At 39.8% G+C, this 14,065-nt stretch overlaps 1 protein-coding gene across 1 annotated transcript in view; it reads right to left on the bottom strand.

The window, feature by feature from the left end:
- The window catches only part of MYPN (myopalladin), a 48,904-nt gene that overhangs the window by 13,756 nt on the left and 21,083 nt on the right, over window positions 1-14,065 (bottom strand). The window contains exons 9-11 of the mRNA XM_009893979.1: window positions 13,341-13,710; window positions 10,715-11,302; window positions 8,277-8,424 (exon numbers count right to left, since the gene is read on the bottom strand). Coding sequence (XP_009892281.1) covers window positions 8,277-8,424; window positions 10,715-11,302; window positions 13,341-13,710 — 1,106 coding nt within the window. The remainder of the gene's footprint in view (window positions 1-8,276; window positions 8,425-10,714; window positions 11,303-13,340; window positions 13,711-14,065) is intronic.

A 14,065-nucleotide genomic window follows, 5' to 3' on the forward strand; every position in this document is an offset into this window, starting at 1 on the left:
ATGATCTGTCACATGAATAAAGGTCAAGGCAATGGAACAAGTATGGTACAGAGAGTACCTTTTCTGCCTGTTTAAATATTTTACTGTTTATTATGTAATGAATCTCTCCAAAATTATGTAATTATTTCTGAATATTGGTTATATGACGGCGTAACTATAAAGGTAAATTCACTGTTTTGAATACCTGTTTCTCATTTATCATATTTGAGCACTTTTGAGCGCTGTTATTCCCTTTGCAAAGAGAAGCTATTTTTCAAGTGTTATGTATGTTTAGGGGGCAACAGGGCTGATGGACAGAGTAGGCAAAGTGACTCACAAATTGCTTATCTCAGAAGCTAGACACAGTAAGTCCATAAAGAATTTTTACTCGGAGAGGGCAACTCTGAACTTGGGTTAGAATAAAATGAGTGGGGATGAAAAGTGTTAAGACACTTAAGTGTTAAGACACAAACCAACAAGACGAAGTTAACATTGCTGTGAAAATTTTAACACCAACATATATAGACTGAAGATGTTATACCAAGCTTCTTATAAAGAACAGGAATCTCTGAAATAAGTGGAAATACACAGTTGTATAAAGAATATAATCTTGGAGTTTTTTGCTCGTTAGGTGGATTTTTTTCCTAGGATTAGCAAGAACAGAAAATAGTTGTTAATATGCCTTTATGAAGATCTGTTTTCATCACATAAGCCATAAAACTATTTCTGAACGTGATTACGTAAGTGGAGTAGAGCAAAGTGTTTGTGGTTGTGGGTCAGACAAGTATTTCGTAAAGCGTCACACAAAAAACAAGTCAATGTGATCACTGTGTACAATGTTAAAACCAGGCAGCAGCTCAGCAGACTGAGGAGACTAAGGGAAAAAAAAAAAGAAAGAGTACAAAGGTTCAAGCTCTGGTTTTGGGTCAAAGATGTAGGGTTCCGGCTGCTTTTTGGCAACTTTTCTGAAACATGAAATTTTTACAGACAGGAATTTACACACTTGTTTATAATATTACAATTATTTCAATTGTGCTGTCTCCCAGCTAGAAAACTGTAAAATTCAAGCTCCTACCTAGAGGTGTAAATGTTCTGTACAAATTAGAACATAAATAATACATATATGTTATAATTATATATAATTATCTATATCTGTATATGCTGAGTAGACTGCAGCTTTTGAAACCTGGATATTTCACTTCCATGCATTAGCAAAAGGGAAGTAGGCACTGGTGGTTGTATTAATACTGCCAGGGTATAGCTAGAAGGGTAAAAGACTTAAAACTGGCTAGAGCAAAATGCTGGTGAATATACGTCTTACGCAGTTCAGTACCTTTTTTCTCTAGTCATTAGGAGCACCTTGTAAGTGAGCTGCACAGCATTATTGCCACAGAGATGTGTAGTGTATTCAGTATACGATTTGACAATGTAGCTGAACCAGTTTAGTTGCCAGCTTGTGCCAGCAGCAGCATTCCCCCGCTTCCCTCCCTGCTTGTATTTATATGTTCCCACATGTCCCTCCTGCCATCACCGGCGGTCATCCGATCCCACAGTGAGCTGTTCTGCAGGAGCACGCGAGAAGAAAGTTAACTCAAAAGGAAAAAAAAAAAGTCAGGCAACTTGTAGTGGAAATTTGGGACTGATGGAGAAGTGGAATGCAAATTCTCTTCTGGGGAGTTGCTAGCCTTTGCACTGCCTTGGCAATATTGTTGTAGGTTGCTGCTGGATGGTTGTCATTTGACCGGTATGGCAAACAAAATCGTCTTTCAATGCAAGTTTTGTTGAAGGTACAGGTTCACATCTTTTTGTCTCTGTGATCGATCTATTTGGCCCCATCACCATCGTTTTTTGAGCACCTGACTGCAAGGCACCCTTTAGGGCAGGGCTATTATCTGCATTTTCCATATGAGAAACTGAGGCCTAAAGAAGCTCAGTGACCTGTTCAGGTAACATCGAAAGTCTGTGACAGAGCAGAGAATTGCATCATGGTCTCCTGGATCTTGAGACAAGTCATCTAGCTCCTCGACCACTCTGCTACCTGTGAACATTTTTGGCAGAAAGGGGAATTGCATAGGCTGTAGTAATTCCTTTAAGTTTCTAAGCACCTCTGTGTGTGAATATGAGTTCTAAAATCCTGGATCTGTTGAAGTTAAAATCTATCTTGCTGGTGACTTTAGTAGGATTCAGATCTTAGAGAAAATACATGCTAACAGTTAGTTGAAGCTTGTAGCATCAAAATAATTTGACGTTAGCATAGTAACCCATGGAAATTACCACAAATAGAAAGGCTAGAGGAACTTTATTTGAATGTTGATTCTCATATAGTGTATAAAACCATCATTCTGTTTGCCTCTCCTTGCCAACTCCAGACAAATTTCCCAATTTAAGCCCAGTTTCATAACTTTTACTAGATTGACTTTTTTGGCAGAGTTATTGTAAATCCAGTTAACAGTTTAGCTAAGAAACTGGCATATATTGCATCTCGGTGTCTGTTTCCAAGCTGTAACACTCCTTGGCTACAAAGTCTCATCTAGGCTACTCTGACAGAAATCTTCTCTTTAGTTTAGATTGTCTGTCCTTCCCTTCCCCTCAGCCCCCTCCCCTCTCAGCGGTGGGAATCAAAAAACAACAGATCCAACGTGTATGCTTTTCCTCACTTATCATGCCCATGAAGAGGTACCACTGAAGCGACTTATTCCTTGCAGATGAATTATGTTGGGCTATGTTACATAGCCCAAGGCATGAATATCGTGCTATCCAAATGTACACACAAACCCTTGAAGAGTCTAGCAAGTCATCTGTGGCGCACAGCTAGACAATATCCTGAATACAGTTCGGTTCAAAGTGATTGAACAAGAGGAAAACAGAAGAGAAAGCAAATGAGGTTTGCATCTCCAACACCCACAGACTTCTCAGCTGGAGTGAGCGGCTTAGGGACGAGTGTGAAAGCATGAGGACCTCTGCTTGCCTTTCCTAGGTGATGAGTTCTGCAAGCCAGGATCCTTACCAGGAAAATCTGTCTGTACTTTGTTGTTGAGTAGATCTAGGTCTTGAGAAGACAGCTGCAACTGGTGGATCAACTATTCATTCCTGTGATTGTTGGGAGCTTATACCTATTCATATCAAGATCTGATAATTTGTCTTGGTCAGGTTCTTAAATCTCTTCTCATTTCTAGTACAGAGCAAACAAGCTTCCGTGAGGACTCCTTGTGGTTTAATTCCCATCCTTAGTCCAAAACTGCCTGCATTTGGTGACCTTTGAGAGATGATGTGAAGCTTGTTTTTGAGCAGGATTTTTGGAGTGATTGAATTGTCATTCTTGTGCTCTGGGGAACAGAGTTCTTGGTGATTCTTGGGCTGACTGGTTAGTATGGGAACTTCGAGGAGATGATTCTGTTTGATCAGTGTTGAGGTGTTTGTGGTGATGTGGCCTGTGTGGTGAGCGGGCTTCTGCATGTGGCTTTACAGGCCATGTTTTTTAATGATCTAAAAGCTTTTGGGCAAACTTTGCGTCTCTTCTGCTCTGAAATTTCTTATAAAGTATTCCCTAGCAAAAGTAAAGAATATTCATCTGAGGGCTGTACGTAATTTTCTAAACAGCTGTAGGTTTACTCTTTGTCCTAAAAATAAGGCAGTGACCACGCTGCTATCTGGCTCTTACATAAGACACAACCAACCAGCATTGCCACGTGATATTCTTCATTGTAAATGGCACCGAAATGTGAGCACAGTTTGTAGTTATTATAGCCAAAAGGTATAAACCAGGCCCAGGTACTTAACTATCCTTTCCTTTATTATTGCACAGTTAATGTATTTATTTTTATTACAGTTCAGGATTTTGAAGTTTAATTACCTCATATTTCTTTTTTTTATATTATTTGTATAGCAAAGTTTTGAGGAGATAATACCACTAATTTCTAAGTTTTGCTGAAATTCCTCTATTTATAGTCCCATTGGCGAGGCCTGTAAAAGTTTTCAAATACCAGGGTAAAAGAATCCGTTTGCATTACACATTTGTATTTTTTCCGTTTGCCAAATTCCCCTCAAGTTCTCCGTCTGTCCTTTCCTCCCCACACGTCTTTTTGTTTCTACATGATGTATTCTAACTGAACATTACCAAGATATTTTACTTGTAAGGAAGATAAAAAAGGCGCAATGGACTAGATTGACAGATTTTGGGAAGTGGATATAAAACTGGCTGTGCTCTCCTTTCAGCAAACGGTGCAGTAGCCCAGACACTCACTGAGGTTTTGAGACTTCCAAGAGGAAGTGCAGGGTCCTGCACCTGGGGAGGAAAAATGCTAGGCAGCAGTATAGGTTAGGGGTGGACCTGCTGGGAAGTAGCTCTGAGGAGAAGGATTTGGGGGTTCTGGTAGATAGTAAACTGTCCATGAGCCAGCAGTGTGCCCGTGCTGCCAAAAAGGCCAATGGAATCCTGGGCTGCATAGGGAGGAGTCTGTCTAGTAGGTCGAGGGAGGTCATTCTCCCCCTCCACTCGGCACTGGTGAGGCCACAACTGGAATACTGTGTCCAGTTTTGGGCTCCCCAGTTCAAGAGGGACAGGGAACTGCTGGAGAGAGTCCAGCGAAGGGCAACCAAGATGATTGAGGGATGGGAGAATCTCCCTTACGAAGAAAGGCTGAGAGAGCTGAGACTCTTTAGCCTGGAGAAAAGAAGGCTGAGGGGAGACCTTATTACTACTTACAAATATCTAAAGGGTGGGTTGCAGGAGGATGGAGCCACACTCTTCTCGGTGGTTCCCAGTGACAGGACGAAGGGCGATGGGCACAAGTTGGAACATAGGAACACATGAAATAACTTCATTACAATTCGGGTGACAGAGCAGTGGCACAGGCTGCCCAGGGAGGGGGTGGAGTCCCCTTCTCTGGAGGTTTTCAAAACCCGCCTGGATGCAGTCCTGAGTGATGTGCTCTGGGCAAGAGTGCTTTAGCAGGGGAGTGGGACTAGATGATCTCTAGAGGTCCCTTCCAACTCTGTGATTCTGTGATTCTCTGATTCTGTGAAGCTCTGAGCTCCAGTGCTAATAAAACATTATGGGGGTGGAGATGAGTGGACAGGGAGGTTCTTTGTCCTTCTTGTCCTGTTTCACTTTGCAGAAATACTAAAGCGTCCACTACAGCAAGGACAAGAACCCAGGTGTTTGTCCTAGTTCCTAGGCAGGAGAGTGATTCTTTTTTTCTCTCTCTGTCTCTCTCCATCTGTCTCTGTTTCTTTTCTCCAACACAAGCTAGCAGCTTCCTCAAACAGCCCTAACCATTAAGCTGAAATGCTAAAGGAGGGGCTGTTCCACACTGCCTGAAAGTCTTGACTTTTGTTCATTGAGCTGGAGAAAGTGAGAGAAAGGCTCAGGTCTCCTGTTATGGGAACTGTTCAGAAAGGTGGAATTTCCAGATTTTTAGCCTGCTGATAAAGAATGCTTAATTATTTGTGCAGCCTGGGACAGCACCAACAGTGCACATACCCACTGGCAAGGAGTTAGGCTGACCTTACAGGAGTTAAGAGTTACGAATTCGACTGTCTTCAGGCCAAGGAAGAAACTGAGTTAAGTCTCCTAGATCCTGGGATTTGTCCTAACCTCTTCCTGCAATTGCGTAAAGCTAATCCTCATTTAGTGTATCTATCTTCTGTTTGAACGAACTGAGCAAATCTGACTGAAGACGTTTGGTATAACTGAACCACATTTTTTTCAACACTTTTCCTACTTACGATGAAATTTCACCTGGCAATATAGCATACTGCCTTCTGCATAAATGACAGGTATGGTGTTTTTTTCTGGTAAAAATGACACCTTGTTACTGCATGTACTTGATCAAAGTTGCAGCCAGAATCTTAGCAAAATCATATTTGTATTTCTGTCAGCACTGCGTGATTACCATTGCTGTAGAAGACCAGAGACTAATCTGTTCTGTCTCAGGCAACATCAGCAAAATCACCAACTATGTTCTGATTCTGGATTTCCTTATTGTTGGTGATGAATGAGGTACTGGATGAAATAGGAGGAGTACATCTGGATTATTAGATATCGTGCTGAGTGCATAATGCTGACACTTAAAAAAATCCTGACTTGTGAGCTAAACACTTTTCATATGGAAGTCAATGATAGATAAATAGAGCACCAATTGCTGCACTTTATATTGTAATATAAGACAATACCAGTACTTTAAGGCACAGACTTGTCATCTGCAGCTTTCATTCTGGATGATCCCTACATGCTCTGCAGATATTGTACATGAGACCGAATGCTGCTATTGAATTATAGGGTTACAATACAATTCTCTAAATAAGAATGCAGTACAGGACACTTCTTATGAGAAGGAATTTTTAAAATGGCGTGTAGAAAACACAAGGAAGCCAACACTTTGAGATTCTTATTAGATGCTGTGCTCCGTTCATTATGCAGTGATCTCTCACACAGAGGAAAGTTGCATTTGTATTTGTGAGAAAGTGAGTAAGAAGCCCTTCCCTACCATTATAGTAATGACTTTAATACAGGTATGCTATTTATAGGATGAAAATGTCTCCTTTTTAATTCTGTGTTAACTACAAGAGGAAAAAACAGGACAAAATCTATGGGTGTGAATCCAGCACTACACTATATTACTCTCACGATGTTCATTGTTCTATAAACAGCAAAGCAATAGGAATTTTGGAATATATTATGCATCCTCTTATCTCTTTAAATAATCACTACTTTCACTGAGGGGAAAATTCAGACTTGAATTTGCTGGAGTCAATCTGAGTGGCAGTTTTCCTGGATGTGGAAGAATAACATCAGAAGTAATTAAAGGTGGGAACTGAGGGGAAAATGAGGGAACTTTTATTGAGCAATCCTAAAATTGTTTTCTAATTCATTATCGTTGGCATTCTAATTACACTAACAGTTAGAGAAGTGCCGGCTTTGAAGTTTTTCAGTGTTTGGGGGATTTGGGAATCAAGATTTTGGTTTGGTCTCATCCAGAATAGCAAATAAGTGTATAAATAACTTTTGCTGTCAGGAGATAACTTTGACACTAGTAGCGATCATTGCTTCTAAAGGGGTTATCATGCAGTTAACTCGAAAGACTGATTGGCATTTCACAGTAGCTCTCTAAATAATTTGTCTTACTACCATGGCAAGTACAAATTGTAACACTTGTGATTCATCTGCAAAACATACCGCTTGCCAGTTGTTTTACTCAAAGTGCTTTGGCAGCGTGATCTGTCAGAAAGAAGGTCAGCAGCAAAATTAAAAAACCAGGGATTACACTGCAGTTGTCCACAGAGGGTAACTTGCTCCAGAGGCTCCATGGCTTTTTGCTTATCTTTGCATGTTCTCTGTCAGAAGGGCTAACAGACGTTGCGAAAAGTTCCCTTGTTGCTGACAGATCAGGGTAAACCATTAGTTGCTGTGTTAAGCTTGAGCTGGCGGGACAGCTACGGAGGGCTCCGTGGCCAAGGTGAGAGGAGCATAATCACCTGCAGACAGAATAGCTGTCTAGCAGTCCTTACTGTGTCCTACTGTTCTTCGAGGGTGGTGGAACCTGATTTACAGTGATTTCAACCTCAAAATTTTATTTTCTTTTTTATTTCATCTTTAATTTCATAGACGCTGCCCAGATCCAGTGAAGTTATTGATTCCAGTTAAGAATGATATATTTAGTTCCTTGAACTTTGTGAAACGCTTGTTATTTTGCTAAACTCTAATAATGCTAGGCCTATAGTTTGTTGTATGCCAGTAGCAGCTGCCAAAAACTTTGTTAAGTTCCTAACAAGCCCCTGTAAATTCATGTAAGTCAGGAGATTTGGAAAAATAGGCTTAATGCTAAAAATTGAACACCGCATTTTAGTTCAACCACAGTAAAAACAGAAACCTTTTCTTAAACAGCGTGATTACTTTGCTCCTTAATTTATGTTAAAAATGTACGATGTATGAATGTGTATGTGTGCAATGAGTTGAGCAACTTGTAAAGTGAAAAAATTAAATCCAACGTACAGAAGCTTCCATGAAAAAAGAGAAAAAGAAGTTTTACATTCCTACCAGTCTCTGACAGAGATGATCAGAAATTAAAAATGCTACTCAGTCACAAAGTAAACCCTCTACAGCTGCATCTCCTCATACTTCCTATTTAAAGCTCCAGTTTGCCATTCCAAACCAGTATGTACCACAAACGCTCACTCTGCAAAGTAGCAGCTCAGAGAGTAGCAGCTCAACCACACAAACACTTTTTGTTCCACAAATTCTAATACATGTCTTGTTCATGAGTGAAATTTATTTTAAGAACACTCGGTTTTCTTACCTGCTGGCTACTTTGTTGGTTAACATCCTCTCTGAAATGCAGTTTTCTTTCCAGGTCCTTTACAAGTGCAGCTTTATTTTCCCGAATAGAATCATCTGTTGCTAACGGCACAGGCTTCAGATTTTTCTTTGTTAATCCCTGGGTCGGGCTATTAAAAGAAAATTCTGATACTAACATGCAGCAACCAGTATATTTTTTTGGTCACCTGTGTGATATGATATGTTACGCTTCAGTTGTCTGGAGGAATCTGTTATTTATTTATGTAGAAGCCAAAGCACACTATGGGATTTGATTTTTGTGGTACTATTTTAATGGTGTGTCCCATTCCCATGCCACTAGGAATTAAGGACAGACATCTTAAAGAGAATAAGCATTATAATACTATAATAAGTATCTAAGTTGCATTTATATTTATCCTGGCATAATGATGTCACAATGCTAAAGAAATTTGTATAGATGTTACCATAGGTATGTAATTTGTACATTTTACTGTATCAGGCAATAATTGAAAAGTTAATACAATTCCTCGTTGATTTTTATCTCACATCTTCATGGATCATTTACTCTTTCCATGAACTTTTACTGCTTTCATGTCTCTCACCCTTTTACGACACCTAACATCAACACTTCTTTTTATTCTGTTTTATTTTAGTAACGTTTGAAAATAGTTAAATTCTTAAATAAGACTGGTGGGAGCCTTTGAGAGTGCACTGCTGAAGCACAGCAGCAGCACACTACTAGAGAGTGTGCAACGTTCTAGAAGTTTACCAGGAGTTGGGATTTTAATAACGGGGTGTCTGGGTAAAAGGCATCACTGGTGATTGCTGTGCAAGATATCTTCCTTTTGTTGTTCTGCAGACCTGATAATCTCTCACTGCTTTTGTGACCAGAAGTACTATAATCGATAATGCCAGAAAGGGAAGCTGAGACATCAATAGATATTCGCAGATTAGCACAGATATTGTTCAGGTTCCTTCCTGATCTTTTGTGCTCTCACTTTGACTCTCCCACGTAGAGATCTAGATTTGAATCTCGGCATGATGAGCTCTAGTTACATAGGAATTCAGCTCCGGGCTGGGCCCCAGGAAAGGTGAAATAAAGAAAACGATATTTAACTGCTCTACCTGGTAGGCTTATTGTAAGGATTTGTTTGGTAATGCCTGTGTACAGCAGTTTTAGAAAAAGTAAAGCACTTTGCAAGGGTTAAGGAACGTAAAGAGAACAGTGCTTGAGCACTTGTGCACCAGCTCTGAAGGGGAGGCAGGGAGCGGGTGAGTAGTTGCAGTTGGGTTTTGCTTGCTGTTGCAATGTTGTGAAAGTGGGCCAAAGGCTTGACTTGGCTATAGTTAAAACCTTCACTGGGAACCTTATAATTTTATTATATGTGCCTGCCCGTGAGGCCAGAGCTGTGCCACAGGGTGATGCCGATGATGGGGCTGTGCTGGGCAATTAGGAAGTCTGTGAGTAGGAGTGCAATAATGGTTTGAAGGCAGGATTTCTTGGCACGCAGAGTGGTGAATGTTATGTCTACAGGGGCGCTTTTTCTGTTATAATTACAGATTGGTTGATGTAGTATCAGCAGGATAGTTAGGAGATTGTGACTTACTGATGGCTATCACTACCTTGAAGTGTACCATTGGTAAAAGGGGGAAATATTCCTTACTTTGTGCAGAATTCAGAGTTCTACGGATAAGAAGTTGTATCAATCTACTGGTGCTAGCCATCCTAACACAGGGTTCATGTAGTCCACAAAAGGGATATTAATTTCAACTCTGCTAGTAAGGAAGGAACTCTTAAGGCCACAACTTTTCCTGTACATCATCATCCTTATTAGCTGTTCTGTCACAGAAATCATGCTGGCTGTCAATTAAAATACTTATGTGCAAACCATTGACTCTCTTGAGATTTTCTGGGGGACTTTAAATATAGAAAATATTGCAACCAGAAAAATACCTTTACATAAGTTATTTCTTAGATTTACCTGGACTAAGAAATAACTTACATTATAAGATACCTTTTAAAACTTTACTCGTTGCTTACAATAGGTAAGAATGTTCTTGTAGCTCATATAGGCAGATAGTCTTAGAGTGACTTATGCTGCAAGCTCATGAAATCTCTTTTCTCCCACTAGTACAGTCTTATGAATCTCTGAGCTCCCAAATTCTTGTATATATCTGTTTGTAAATTTTCATTTCTCTGTCTTGAATTTATCCTACCCTTGATGTATCTTATTATAGAAGCTACTATCCCTTCCTTTCTTAACTGAATGTAAAGGTTAGATGAAATGATCAGAATATACAAATAATTCGCTTTTCTATTTTATGAATGACTTGCATTTCAGCAAACTCCCCACCAAACCCTTGAACAGAAATACATCTTAATTTTCTTTATGAGTACTTCTTGTCCCTGCTTCTGCACATATGGTTTATGCTACTTACGTGGCTGGTGTACTTCTGGGCAGTCCCATAGCATTGGTTGATGGCACAGTAGGAAGTGAAGGAAGAACAGCACTAAGGAAAGCTACAGGATTCTGAATTCTGCCAGTTGGGGACATAGGAGCAGGAGTCACACTCTGCGGCTGAAACTGTTTTACACTAGATGTAGAAAGCGTTAATGGAGGCACCGTGGATTCTTTAGGGCTTGGTAGAGACTGTTCGCTTTTGCTTGTAAACCCTCCCGAAGACCTTGACTGGGCAGATGGAGGATTTCCTGTGAAATTTTCCTTGTTATTTGTTCTTTGAGCTCCTTGAGGGATGTTGCTGAATGTTGTAACTGAGGAGCTAGAAGAGGAGCTGGTAAGCGGGGTGGTTTGTGACGGTAGGAACTGCTTAGGTCGGGTATAGCTGAATGCTTGTGAAGCAGAGGCTTTGCTTTGTTTGTACATAGTTGAGGTGGACTGTTGATGGAGTGAAGTAGCAGAATTCAATAAAGTTGTGTTGAATGACAACTCTCTTGTAGACATCTGATGCAGCTGCTGTTGTTCAAGCAAGACCTGGTTCTGGAGCTGTTTTAACTGGGTCTGATCACTGCGTATAAAACAAAGATCAACATAATTGGTCATGAGCCCTGAACATGCTGGCTGGCTACACTTCCATATGTGAATTGTGAGAGAAAAATTCTACATCTTGTGATACAGTAAGAGGTAGGGGAAACTACTACATGACATATTCTGTAACATTATGACAAGAGCGTGCATCTCATAACTAATATATTAGCTTTCCACTAAAGTAAACTTTGCGTTCCTCTCCCCTTCTTTGCCAGAGGCACAAAAGCTTTTTGTCTGGAAATTATTTGACTGAAATATAAATACAAATCTTACTTGAAGATATTTAAGGGATAGCATTGTCAAGTTCTGCTCTATCTCACCTTAGTACCTCTCTGGTTGTCTAACTAAGAGTACTATTTGGTTTATCAGATGTTAAATGAGTGTTTGTAAGTCAGATTGCAGTTGTTTAAATCCTGTTGAAGTGGGTCCTGAAACCAGCATTTTGGCCAATAAAACTTTGTAATGATGGACCAAAAGAGATACTACCAACGTAGTTTAGCTGGTGTTGACATTCGGTGACAGGCAGGAGTGCGTCATTCAGAGAGGACTTGCACTTCACGCAATTGTTGTTTCCTAGATGCTATCTACTGTATATATCTTCGGGGCTTTTCTACTTTGCAATTAAGGAAAATTATTTTGCCTTGTCAAGTGGTTTATTTAGTTATTTTGTGTATGGAAATACAGCACAGGGAAAACAGGCTAACTTTTCTCCTTCCAAAACAGAAAGGACATAGAGGATATGGAAAACGATCATGTAATAACTTGTCAAGTATTAAATAACTATTGTTAAAAAGTGAAAAATGTAGAAGTAGGGACCAACCACAACTGGTACTGACTAACCAAACAGATGAAGTCAAGAGAACTTCTTTTTATATAATAGAATTATTGTTTCTATAATGTACTAAACAAAAATCACATTAAAAGTAGATAAAGATGCGATTTCAAGCTTTCAAAAAGTAGAATCTTAGAGAGTTAGAATTTGTGCAGTCCTGATTATCTGCCCTTTTTATATACATATATACTCCTTTGTTACATTGGGGGGGGGTGTGAGAGAGAAATTCTGCTTTATGCAAGCACTGGGCCACATGAATACTGTGTCTATTCCCCCCTTAAACACATTGTAGCTCTGAAAGTAAGTAGGGCTGTGAATATGAGCTCAACAAATTAAAAAAACACTTCTCCAAGTTCTTCCTCTGCTACATGGTATGTAAGTTCTATCTTCTCACTTGTAATGTTTATGATATGAAATTACATCCCTGCTTAAGAGTACTAATGAATTACTTTATAATGTCCTTCCTGAGCCTTTAGTTAAAGCTTCTGCCTATTTAAGAAATGAAATTAATGACTCTGCGTGCCTTTTGTTAAACTAGATTTGGGAGGTTTCAAAAATGCTGAAAAGATACTTCTTAATAAACTGCAGTGTGAATTCCATAAATTGTCCTCTGAGAAAACTACATTGCTTCTTAAAATTTCCCATTGAGTTCACAGTGCACTAATCATGCAGGTGCTTTTTAGAGTGGTTTCACATTATCAAGCATTTCCAAGTGTTTTATCTGTTTCATGAGGCATGGCCTTTGGGACTGCAGTTGCTAGCTAGTTGCTAGCCCGTACTATGTGTAAGATCGAATGTGCCTGGTTTTGGCAAAATTGCATACTCAGAATTGAGTGAGATATGTTTGACGAACCTGCTTTTCTTTTGCCTGCATAAAAGCAGTGTTGTTCACCTTTTGTGAACATTGGGGGAACAGCAGAAAACATGGTTTAATAAAATTTCAAAGGGAAAACATTTTCCTTTTAAATTTGGAGAACGCTTTTCCCAAGAGGGATACACAGAATAAAATACCTGGCTCTGTAGAATATGTTTTCTTAGAGGATGGTTAATTAGGCCAGCACCATGTGATACTGACTGTCTTTTTGCTCTGCCTTTGAGGTTTTTGCTCGAGTGCACTAGTGCCCTGGGCTATGAATACTAAATAATACCAGTGATGCTCCTGAGACTTAGAATCCGTTTTACTTACAGCTTTGGTTTAGCCAGTACTGGGGGGGGTTCCTTAGATGGTGATGTCGGCTCTGGTATTTTCATCGGCTGTCCATTTATCCTCTCTTGGAAATAGTTGGGTCTGATTTGGTTTGTAGCACCAGGTCCATCTTCTGATGATGATTCACTTCCTTTATCATCTTCAGGCAGCTTGAAGTGCACACGGAGACCTATCTTGGAACTCGATCTGGGCTCATTGTGATTCACAAGAACACCTTCAAGTTTAGGTTTAGGGCTTTGGTTTACTACACGATGGGAAGGAGTACGTGGGGGAGGTTGATGTTCAGCAGCAATTAAGTTGATTGAGCTCATTGTGTGAAGGGTAGCGGCATTACTGCTGTCTTCAGATGCTGAAATAGCAAATACCAAACTTTTGGTGATATGTAAATACCATAAATTATAGTGATATGAAATCACAAAAGTTACAGTTGGAAAAACTCACTCTGATGTCATTCCAGCTGTTGGACTCAGTTGTTTGACAACAAATTCCCTTAACAAAGGAATATTGTAAAGGCAGGGGAAAAAGAGACACAGTTCTAGTTTGGAAGATCCAGGAGTGGTCTTCAGTCATGTGCCCTGTGAATTCCACCAGCATCTTTGAAATACAAACTTTATTTTCAGAGAATTCCCTAACTTTTTAGTTGTGAAGAACACTGCCAGAACTTGAGCTGAATTGGAGTCAACAGTGCACTATGCTTTTATGTA

Source organism: Charadrius vociferus, unplaced genomic scaffold, assembly GCF_000708025.1.
Source record: "Charadrius vociferus isolate BGI_N301 unplaced genomic scaffold, ASM70802v2 scaffold611, whole genome shotgun sequence".
NCBI classification, from domain to species: domain Eukaryota; kingdom Metazoa; phylum Chordata; class Aves; order Charadriiformes; family Charadriidae; genus Charadrius; species Charadrius vociferus.